Source organism: Thunnus albacares, chromosome 6 (genome assembly GCF_914725855.1).
Source record: "Thunnus albacares chromosome 6, fThuAlb1.1, whole genome shotgun sequence".
Lineage (NCBI taxonomy): Eukaryota > Metazoa > Chordata > Actinopteri > Scombriformes > Scombridae > Thunnus > Thunnus albacares.
In genome coordinates, this window is record NC_058111.1 from 13254711 (window position 1) to 13266596 (window position 11886).

Sequence of the window (11886 nt, forward strand, 5' to 3'; positions counted from 1 at the left end):
TTGGCAGCCTAATGATGTAATGACCGCAGACTCCAGTGTGGTCCACGTCTGTGTGAAGGTATTAGCTTTGTGACTGGCTGAGAGGGTTTACTGATCATGGAATTATTTACGGTTATTGTCTTGTTTTCAGACTCCAGAGCTGGCGAGGGGGCACCACAGAAAATTGACCATGCTGTCATCGGAGGAGTGGTTGCCGTGGTGATGTTTGCCATCCTCTGTGCACTCATTGTTCTTGGTCGATACTTTGCCAGACACAAAGGTAAAACACCGGCAGTGCAATCATACTTGATCATGAACAAATCTCAGAGTTCAAGTGTTTTTTGTTGCAAGTGGAGCACAATAGGATTGAAGTGCACGAGAGGAGGAGGAAGAGGAGGAGGAGGAGAGCGTGTGGCTAATTTGTCTGTACTCCTGCACAGGTACTTACTTCACACATGAAGCCAAAGGGGCGGACGACGCAGCTGATGCAGACACGGCCATCATCAATGCGGAGGGAGGACACAACAATACAGACGAGAAGAAGGAGTACTATATCTAAACAGGACAGGCCAGGAGAGACGGGTGGGGATGCTGCTGGTGGTGGTGGTGGTTTTGCTGTAGGAGCATTATGTCTAACTCTGATTGGTTACGAGAAGGCTTGAGGGCGGGGAGGGCAAGATTTAAAGAGGAAGAGAAGAAAGAGAAAGTGGAAAGTAGGACTGGCATGGCCAAGTGGTAAGAATAGGCGTTGCTGAGTCTCCTATCCGACCCTTCCTGGACTGCTGGGGCCTATTCTGTACAGTTCAATTATTTTACAGACAATTTTGTGCCTTGTTCTATTTCTTTTGTTTATTTTGTTGTTTCCCCCCTCACATGCTTGTTGGATTGGATTTTTTTTTCTCCATGTACTCCACCTGATCCTTTGTTGCATTTGGCTTTCGGAGGAGATTAAATGGGCCTGGTGTTTGTCTATGTATGCTGCAGCTAGCTTTTAGCTCGAGAGTCTCTGTGCACTAGGAGCCAGCTCATCCACACTTTTTTTTTTTTTTTTTTGAGTAATTTCCAGAGTTCACTGACTAGAACACAGTGTCAACACCTTTTTCTCCCTGCTGGGTCAAAGTCCAACCGTCCCTGCAAATTCATCACATTGCCCCCTCTCCATACATGCAGGTCTGATTGGTTTTAATGTGTTTCCGCACAGATTTCACTCAAACCCAAGGTCAGGTTCACTGTGTTGATTAATAATGTAACGATTGTGAGTAATTATGCTCGTCATAGAATGTATTTGTTTCTGAAAGTCAAGTACAGTAGGAGTGCGGTTTAGTATAATTTCACATCAAACTGCAAAGTACAACTGGTCCCGCATTGGTTTGACAAGTAGTAGATGTGAGGTCAGTTTAGTATTCGTGTAGGATTTGTGGAGTGCAGTCTAAGACACCATGACAGCTGTAATGTGCCGTGAATTTCTACAGAAAAAAATCAGAACTGTTCATTCTTTTCTTAAAGCTCTGTATCATGTTTTTCTGCCTATTGAGAGAATGACACTAAATCAACAATGGCGGATAACATCTACTGTCATCTGCTTTTTATATTGTCATTAGATGGACGTCTGCTCATGAAAATATTAATGGAAACCTTCAGCATTTTTTTGAAATACACTTATTCTCTTTCTTGGCAAGAGTTAGATGAAAAGATCAATACCACTCTCATATTTGTCTGTTAAATATGAAGCTACAGCCAGGGGCGAGTTCGCTTAGCTTAGCATAAGGACTGGAAACAGGGGGGAAACAGCGAGCTTGGCTCTGTCCGAAGGTGGGGGTTGCACCATAACAGGGGACTATTTGCTGGCTAAGAAAAAGGCTAGTCAAGTTAGTTAAGGCTAGTACGGTACTGTTTTTGAAAGGATTAAACAAACCAGATATAAAGTGTTAATCAGTGAGCTTTATAGGTGGTGGTTGGCAGGTTTTGTTGCCTATGGACAGAGCCAGGCTAACAGTTTCTCCCTGTTTCCAATCTTTGTGTTAAGCTAAGCTAATTGGCTGCTGGCAGTAGCTTCAAATTTACATTACAGATATGGAGGTGGTATCTTTTCATCTAACTCTTGCCAAGAGAGCATATAAACGCATTTCCCAAAATGTCAAACTATTCTTTTAAAAGCATTGCCTCTATCTAGAATGATCTAACAATTATTTTTGCCACTCTTTTTCATCCATGGGATGGGAGGACCAAAAACATGGCAGAAAATGTTGCTCTAATAATTTTGAAGCCAAAAGACTCCCTGTCTGATGGCTGTCTGTTGATTTGGGGTCAGATATTTCTTTTTTTTACCACATAGTACCTAAAAGAGCAACTGGTCCTGCTGCATTAATCATAAAATCTTTTTAAAATGTATTATTTGTTAGATATTGGTACGGCCTGCTGTGTCTGCTTTTGGTTTAAACATGAAATTCTTCACATTTTCATACCACCCACATTGTCGACCCTGGACCAATTATGATAATTACGCGCGTGTGCGTACAGTGCATATTACTTGTATAAAGTAAAGGCTGACAGCAAAAGTCCACTTTGCAGACTGCTCCTCTCTGAATAATTGATTGTTTATCTGATAATACTGAATATTGACAGTTTAAAGAGTCCCGACCTCACACCCTGCGCTCTGTTATTGACTGGGAGCTACACACCCACTGCCCAAAGGTTGGCGCCCAGAAACATCCCAAACACAGCAAAATAAGAAAATACAGACAGAGGGCAGGGTCTCTGCAGATAAAGACACCTCCACACACTTCTAGTGGGTCATAAGTGATGATAGAGAGGGATTATTTTTGTATGAGTCTATACATCATTTTTTTTTTTTGTTTGTTTGTTTGTTTCAAATGAAAATCCTACTCATCCTGCCTTTAACTGGAAATGTTACAAGGACTTTGGTTGATTTTATTTTCCAAGGTTTTATCTTTTTATTTGATTGAGCGGTGTTAAAGGCAAGAATGTTACACTTTCAATGGCAAGGTTTCCTTTCAGTGATGTGTAGGGTATCAGGTGTGTCTGGGTGAATACCCATAGCAAGTGAAAAAAAAAATCTCTGCTTATTTCCTGGCTTAAAAACTCTTGCTACACACTACGACATTTAGCCTTCGCCCATACACGAGTAAAAAGACATTCAATCACTGCAAACATTAATCAGTTATATTTCTTTGCTGTCTGTAAAGAAATTTCACCTTGGGCTGTCTTTGATTACTTGTAAGGGCTCTCAGCCTAACAAGTTATCAAAGATTTGCGTAGAGCTTTAGACTTGGTTTGAGAAAGATCATTTTCTTACTATCATCCTCCAGCCTCAAACCTTCACAGAGGAGCCGTCTACTGTTACAAATTTCTCTTTCTCACCAACACAAATCAGAAGATCCTACATTAGCAGACAGAGATGCAGTGTGCGCAGCATGCATGCTTCATGCTTCTGACTCTGTCACAGCTAGAAAAGTAAAACTTGTTTGGTAATTAGTGAGTGATATCATTGTATTGCCTGAATAAGAAAAAAAATAGTAAATGTATTATGAAAAAGGATAACCACTGCCTTAAACCCACCTCTTGATACTTATCATTATAAAGGAAAAGACTGAAGGACTTAATTTAGTGCCTTCTCTGATTTTGAGGCATATGGTTAGTATCGTACAGTATCCTCATGTAAACTTTACAGTATCTCTTGTATATTTCTGTCCTTTCTAACTTACAGGGCCAATACTCATCCAAGTTGTCTGTATTCACGCACCATAGACTCACATTACAACCTGGAGCTTAAAAACCTGGAATGAGTTTGATATTGCAAAAAAAAAAAAAAAGAAAAAGAAAAAAAAAAAAGTATTTCTTTGTTTATCAGGGTGGTGTGGCAGCTTCCACTGACTAGAATGTCGTGTGCCAGGATATAGTATTTATTGTCTTAATTAGTGATCACGTTTTACAAAAGAATTTCAATTTGGTCATAATTATTTTCTCTGCTTCACTTCACTTTGTTATTTATTTGGATATATTCAAGGACAAGGCTCACTAATAATATCAGAGAGAAATAAAGTACTTTCTGGAGTTTCAGTGTCATGGAAACAGTTATCTGCATGACAAATTTTATTTTGGGGTTTGATATTTATCTTAAATGGTTTAAAAGTGAGTGCTGCTTTTAATCGAGGAATATTAAAGATTGTGGGAAGCATCATTCTAATCCAATTTTTCTTAATACTTGATATTTAGTATGTTTGTTTTCACTCTCTCAGGTTCATGAGTGTTAATAGTTGTGTTTTTGCATCTCAGGTAGAATGCAAATTTAAGGCCCCAGTATATACTGTAGTACCACAGCTATTCAAAAAGTGAAGAAACCACAAGATGTACATGTTTTTCTCAGTTGTACATGTTTATGTGTTCTTAATATGGTGCACTGTTACAGTAAACGTTAAATATTATTTTGCATAGACCTAGTTCACAAATAAAGAAAACTAGATTTGTTAAGCAGACGAAAATTATGTACAGTCAGTGTCAACAAAATCACGATGATGTTCATAAAACTTCTTCTTCTTCTTCTTCTTCTTCTTCTTCTTCTTCTTCTTCTTCCACTGTAACACTTTGCTCATAGAGTATCGGTTATTTAGTAATTATAGGATGTGACCACAGACAGTCAATCAAGCATCTGTTTGCATTCAATCAATTCATGCATACATTTTCATAGATGAAAAGATGGTGTATTTACTGTGACATGAAGTTTTATGAATGATCTGTAACATGTCTTGGATATTTGGATGAAACTCATGTTTAACGCCTGGGAAGGGAGAGAGGAAGAGAGGGAGGGGGTTTGGTTGTTTTATTACCCCAAAATTGTTGTTTTTTGTTTATTTGTTGTTGTTGAATCTTAAATTTCTCTCTGTACCCAGGCGACATTTTTTCTTTTGTGTAGTGAAGAAGATGTTTCTCATATGACCATGCATATTTTGTATTGGTTCACCAACATTTTTACAAAAGGAAAAAAAAATCAGAAGAGTACTTGTCTTAATAAAAAGATATCAATGTTTAAAGCGGGGTGTTGTTGTGACTTGATCAAAAACGTGGTTTCACTTTGTCGTCCTGTCCTGCTGGCAGACTGCAGAATTTATTAACTTGTCTGTGTTGTCAACGTCTCTCCGCCTCTCTAACGTGCTGAATACATTAGCTGGATTTGAACATGTTCACTTCATCCTGAGCTGCTGATACTTGTCAAACTCCCAGAGAAGAAAGAGTTGAGGCAAAAATACTACTACCGATGTGGATTCAATGTGGGGGAGAAGCAGCAGCAGCAGCAGCAGCAGCAGCAGCAAGCAATCTGAGCTCCTATCAGTGACTGACACATGCACTGTGGTACAGATAGAGTCGAGAAACGTTTTAAATGACACAATGACTGACACTGACAGGCTCGGGGGCCCCTGTTAAGGTTTTCGGGCTGAACACGTGGATGTTAGTGATTTGACAAATTGATAGGCATTTCGAGGAACAAGACCTAATTCATAACCATAAGCTATTCTGTCATCATAATTCTGTCAGTGCCACTATTTCCACATTACTTTAAGTGATCCATGCCAGGTAAAGGTCAACAACATTATTCAAACTTTAATGGGAATAGTTTAACCTTAGAAACCAGCCACTTTTCTCCCTAACTCATACAATCATTGAAATATAATGCTTCCCTCAAGGAAGATTAAATACCTGCCGATTGATTTTTTTTTTTTGGAAACATGACAGATTACAGGATTTTCTCTATATTTATTAATATTTTCCCCACCGAATCAAGAGGTTAAATCCTTGAAATTAAACCATTTGAGTAAGAAGCAGGTACAAGGATTTGCCGTTGAGCTGTATCAGCTGTCAGTGTATTATGAATGCATGAATGTTGAGGGGTGATGTTTCAGTTAGATGCTGCTAATTCCATTTAAATGTTCACTTTTAATTTGGAATGACATGTTTAAGTGTAATTAGCACAATGGGGAAATTGAGAGTGAACGAATGTCTGAGCATGGCTTGTTTAGTTGGTTAATTGATTGATTGAGATTGATGGCATGTAGCACTTGGCTTGGCTGAGGTATAATTAAATGATGTGGGAATAAATAGTGGGTGAACAAAGGCAAACGCAACAGGCTCTGTCACACTTATCTCCCTTTATAGCTCCTGTCTAGCACAAATACTCAAGGACTTACATAATTCTTGTTTAACAAGACGACAAATTCCTCCAGTATGTTTCTTTTCAAACTACATTTTTATTTCTCACAGAGAATGAAAAGCTCAAGGGCTTTTTGCACAACGATTTTTTTCTTAAAGACTTTTTATATTGGAGATAAAAAACCATCTTCCCGATACTTAAAAGGTGTGATGACAGCCAACAGAGGAATGTTTTTTATGGGAATTGACAATCGCTTTGGATCAGTTTTCACAGAGTTTCAAATTGAAAAACTCTGAACACAAAAAGCCGTGAAAACATCTGATGTAAAATTAAGTTTTACATCACGCAGTAAGTTTGTCAGAGCATCAGGACATTGTACATGTTTAACATAATTTAAATAATTGCTGCATTTTTATTTTACATTACATTACATACATTATTCAGTAATGCTGTCAACAGGAATTAGGGTTACATCATCAAAAAAGTATCTGCAATGGTAATTTCCTCATAGATTATACAAGAAGTATACATTTGTTCACATTATGAATATGCTAAATTCTGTTAGTATAGATAATATAGACTACAGTCTGAGTTTAAAATGCTGTGAATCCTATTAATATGAGTCAAAATGACTGTATCTAAAATACAGTGAGCCACACCCATACTGTATCGCTGAAAAGCCTATAACATTACAGTAAACCCATGTCAACACACTGCCGCATTTTGACTGTAATCAAAAGAAAATCGATGACATTTCTTTTCTTGCCTTGCATTTCTCCTTTTTTCTGTATACTGCTGCCCTACATCAGTTTATGACAGTGGTGGTGGGGTAATCAGAAAAGAAGTTACAGTACTGCTCACCTGGGTAATATTGTTCAACTCATTAAAAATGATTGCAGCCACATGTTCCATTGATTCAGTGATCTGTGCACAATGGTGGAAGAAGTATAGAGATCTTTTATTTAAAGTACCGATATAACAATGTAAAAATACTTCATTACAAGTAAACGTCCTGCATTCAAAATCCCTATCAGCAAAATGACTTCAAGTATCAAAGGCAAAGTGTTCTGAATGTGGCTATGACTGGAATATTATTATAGCCCATTGCACATTGATTGGTTGTTAATACTAATGCATCAATGCATAAATAGCATTTCTGGTTGTGGCTGGTCAACATGGAGCTATAATTTTAAATATAGTTTAGTCCAGTGATTCCCACCCTAGTGCTCAGACCCCCTCCAGTGGGTCACAAGAGAAATCTTGGGGGTCAAAGATGATTAATGGGGTAAAACAAATAAACAAATTTATATTCATGTCAGGCATTTTCCTTAAATCTTTTCTGTTTTGTCAAACATTGGATAATTTGAGCTCAAGTAAATGTTTAAATGAAACCATCTCAGAAGTTTAGAGGGTAAATGTCTCTTTGGTGGAACTGCTAAAAACATCTGAAATGCGATAAGAGTCCCCTACTAGACTGCTTTTTGTAAGGGGTCACAAGCCAAAATGTTTGGAAACCACTGGTTTAACAATTAATTACATTTTATAAGCTTATCATATGTCTTTTTAGATAAAATCTTAAATTGAAGTAACTGGTAACAACTTTCAGATAAATATGGAGTAAAAAGTAAAATATTTCCCTGTGACATATAGAGGAGCAGAAATATGACGTAACATGAACTAGAAAAACTAAAGAAGTAACTCAAATGTGTACTTTAAGTGTAGTACTTAGTAAATGTACTTAGATACTCGACCACAGTCTCAGCGCTCAGTAAAAAGCATTGAAACTTGTGCTAACATGAGGTGGTTATATTCTGAGGACTGAGCATGTGATTTGTTTTGCAGTATGGGCAGCATATTGTGTTTAAAGATTTTCTCTTTGCATTACGTTTTGCAATGTTTTTGAAACTCTGTTGTAAAACTCTTTAAAAGGAATTTAATTGCAGGAAGAAAAAAACATGAAAACTACACCCAATCCAACAAAGCCAAGCAATGCCAAGAAGAGGGGGTTTTTTTTGCAGAAAACATCATCTGACTGCTTTTGGATCTTCAAAGTCTCTCTGCTCTATTAATGTTGAGAGAAAAATGCCAAGTCATTTTCCATGAAACAGATGAGCTAGTTGTTTCAAACAATGATGAAGGACAAGCACCTGAAGCCTGCGATAACCACAACACAATTATCTGCGACTGCTACAGTATGACCCAGAGAAATCTGCATTAATTAAAGCACACACTACCAGCCTGTTAATCCTGTATGAAAGTGTCAGGGAGAAGAGACTTGTGTTTGTGAGGTGATTAACTCCAAACCTGAAAGATGCTGTGAACAGCACTATAGGCTCTAATGTCAGTGATGTTGCTGCTTGATGTTTAATACTCTGATAGTTAATCAGAGACTGATGTTTTTCCTCCAGAGGGAGGAAATGTGCCGGGTGTTGATGTGGAAGTTTTAGGTGTGATTTACTCGAAAAGCAAACAAAAAATAGGTTCTTCTTACCCTTCTCTCCCCCAAAAAAGGTTAAGTGTTTCCGACAAGGAAATCTGTAATTATCTGCTGAGCCTAAGCTTCAAGCAGCATCCTCTGAAGTTCCCTCAACCAAAGCTCAAGGTGACTCCGTTCTGCAGAAGCAAAGAGAAGTTTTCTTTGCCAAATTTACATTGATGTTCCGCTTCATAGTCACCACCCAGATACAATAAGCAAGGAAAACATTTCCCAATCTTTCCTTCTTATCTTTTATTCTGCAATGACTGTGCATAATCTTTATATCGTATTTAGTATTGTTGATGCATAATTCATTTTCATTTAAAGCAGATTTTTAATTTGAAACACTTAGATAGCTGCTGGTGATTATCTTTTTTGAGATAGCCATAAAAAAAAAGTGCTATTGTTGCACTACAAGTTTATTTAGTCATCCACCTTCTTTCTGATACACCGCCAACTCCTCTATGGATGTGTTTTTTCGCTTATGTTTTGTGTGTGTGTTTCACTTGTCAGCATATGAAAGCGTTCTATTTTTGTGGGACAGCCTGTTACAGTCTAAAAAATGCCTGTACACAGCCTTGAAGTCAGTCACAGGGAGCCTTAGTGAGCCGGTGAGTTGCTGCAGGAACATTGCCACTTCAATAATTTATCAGACTGAGTCTATTTTCACGTATTAGATTAATTAGTTAGGTAATTAAAAGTTACATGTTTTAATTAAATTGGCATTGAATTCAAACACAGGGCCTCCAACTGGAAAGAAAGGCATCATGGGATGGAGTTCATCAGCTTGAATGAGCTTAAATTCAATTCCATTTGTCAAGATGTGGACAAGTTTAAATTTTATCTGTTTCATGCTCTGTAACCATTGCAGCCGCTCTCTTTTTCAAAACCGAGTTGCAGAGTAACACACTGCAGATTAAGAAAGCTTGGATACAAAGGTTTACTGAGAGGCGTTTGGTGTTCTCTTCCTTTGTTCAGCTGTGCATAGGATTCAGTTTTTGCTCAGTAAAACGATGCTGAGCAGAGCTGTTCATCCAGTTTGCCTGTGTGGTCATCCCATGCACATCCACGCTGAGTTTACGATCACACAACAGTTCACATTGCACACACGCAGAGCATCAGAAACTAAAACGAGACGAGGAAAGCCACCATCAAAAGCATAATTCTTGTACTATCACTGGGTTTTCATTTTAAGACATGAAAGTCTAAGCCTGAGATGTGTTAAGTACAGTGTTAGCGCACTCTTAGCATGTCATTGTGATGTGAACAAAAGAAAACTGAAAAAAAGAAAAGATGTGTACAGAACGGAACAAAAGAGACGAGTTAATGGAAACAAGATAGAACACACTTTTCTGCACCGGTTAATTAGTATTTTGAGGAATAGTGGTAGTACCAAGAATAATGCATTATTTTAAGGAAACATGCGGGTGAACAGTGTTCTCCAATTATGTTGATAATTACTTTTAAACACATCATTAAGTCCTTTACCTCTATTCGGGAGGAATTGTCACTTCCTGCTCCATGTGGTAGAGGTTTGTTTTTCTCTTAATGTTAGTTTTTGTGGTAATTTGCTGCATTTCAGTGTGGAATTGATCCACATCTGTATTATTTAACTCTAATTAAAAACTAAAGAGGTTTTTTATTGATGCTTAGTGAAAATCCTACTGATTGTAACATTATTTTGCGTTCAGCAGAAGGCAGAGGTAATGTAATTATTTTACTTTTAACCATATTACTTGTTACTTGTGCTTGCTAAGTGATTTAGTGGTTGCTGAGATTTTTTTTTTTTTTTCAGAAAATGTTTTGCCTCCGACCTAAAGCATATTTGATTTAGTCCAATTTAAAAAGGGCATGTCAAAAAGATAAATTATATTCGAGCATGCTTTGTTTCTTAACTTAGAAATCAAATTGAGATTGTAAATGCATGAATTAAATACTTGTGAAATTACAGAGGGTGGAGCCTGAAGCAAGTCCCCAAGTTCTCTGTCTGTAAAATGACTGAATGAATGTAATTACTTTTCCGCTCAGTTATAGGTTTTCTTTACAACATATAATTTCCATACCATGTCTGTGGTAGCTTACCTGTACTGTGTGTCCACCTGCACCATCAGCAGCCAGGAGATGACATTAGTAACAGTTCATCTGAATGAATCTGCATAGCAACTGTGTCTGAGCGTGTTTACTCTGGCCTTTCATCTGATGATTTGCTCAGTGATCCAGATGGAGGCTTAAAACAAACACTTTTTCTTTATTTTTAATGGATAAAACCCACTCTCCATAGCCTGGAACCTGTTGGATTGTTTGGCTTTTGTTCCTATTTGCTCATTAGTAATGCCTTATGGTTTTAAATTTTTACGAAATTCAAAATCATCGAGCTGTATTCAGCACCACAGAGCCATGCCCAAAATACCAGATGTATCATTTACAATAAATGTCCCAAATGGATTCACATGGCTAAAGCTTATTCATCTGGTGGTTACCTTTTGAACCAACTGTAATGCCTTGGATAATTACATTCTGTTTCTCAGGCTATTATTCATCAGTTAAAGGTCAAGAGCATTATTTGCAACACAAACTGAGCCTTGCATTGTACAGGCCGGCACACAGTCTTCTACTTGCGTAGTCACTTTGATACGCATGTGAATGTCAAATTAGAAAACTGAGCCCTAATAGGCAGCCATTACTGCAAGTGAGGAGCCTAAACCTGAGGTCTAATCACTTATTCAATCACTAAGCATTGTGTCCCTGCTCTCCCATCCAACCACCACGGCTCCCACTAAAAAGCAGCTGTTTTTTTTATTTCAAAAAAACATGGATACACTTGAATAAAATATGTATTTCCACCCATAGTCAGGGCCTAATTGGTTATCTAAAGTACCATCAAGGTTCTCTTGGTTGCTGTAATTAAATTAGAACCCATTGTCATGTTAACTAAGTAATTAAGTGAGCCACAGATGATCTGTAAGAAATTTCTTTCTTTTATAAATAACACTACATCTTTCAGTAGGATAGAAAATCTGAAATATATTACTGTGGTGATTATGGTACAGAAAGTTGCTGCTTCTCCTAACTACATAATCAGGGAGACGCTGGAAAGATAACAGGAGCATGCCTAAAAGTAGAAACTGCCATTTACTTGTTTCGCACTTGTGAAACTCATCTCCAGACCGTCAACACCAACAACAATGCAGCACCCAGCCAGAATGGCAAGAGTGCGAATCAGACTTTTCCTCTATGCCTGACTACAGTCACACGTACAAGGAAA

The 11886-nt window shown here is 37.7% G+C and overlaps 1 protein-coding gene across 3 annotated transcripts in view; it reads left to right on the forward strand.

The window, feature by feature from the left end:
* Positions 1-2711, forward strand: part of cadm1b (cell adhesion molecule 1b) — a 148279-nt gene extending 145568 nt beyond the window's left edge. For all 3 annotated transcript variants that reach the window (XM_044355352.1, XM_044355354.1, XM_044355353.1), the window contains 2 exons: positions 131-259; positions 420-2711. In XM_044355352.1, coding sequence (XP_044211287.1) covers positions 131-259; positions 420-538 — 248 coding nt within the window. In that variant the 3' untranslated portion in view covers positions 539-2711. The remainder of the gene's footprint in view (positions 1-130; positions 260-419) is intronic.
* The last annotated feature ends 9175 nt before the right edge of the window (positions 2712-11886 follow it).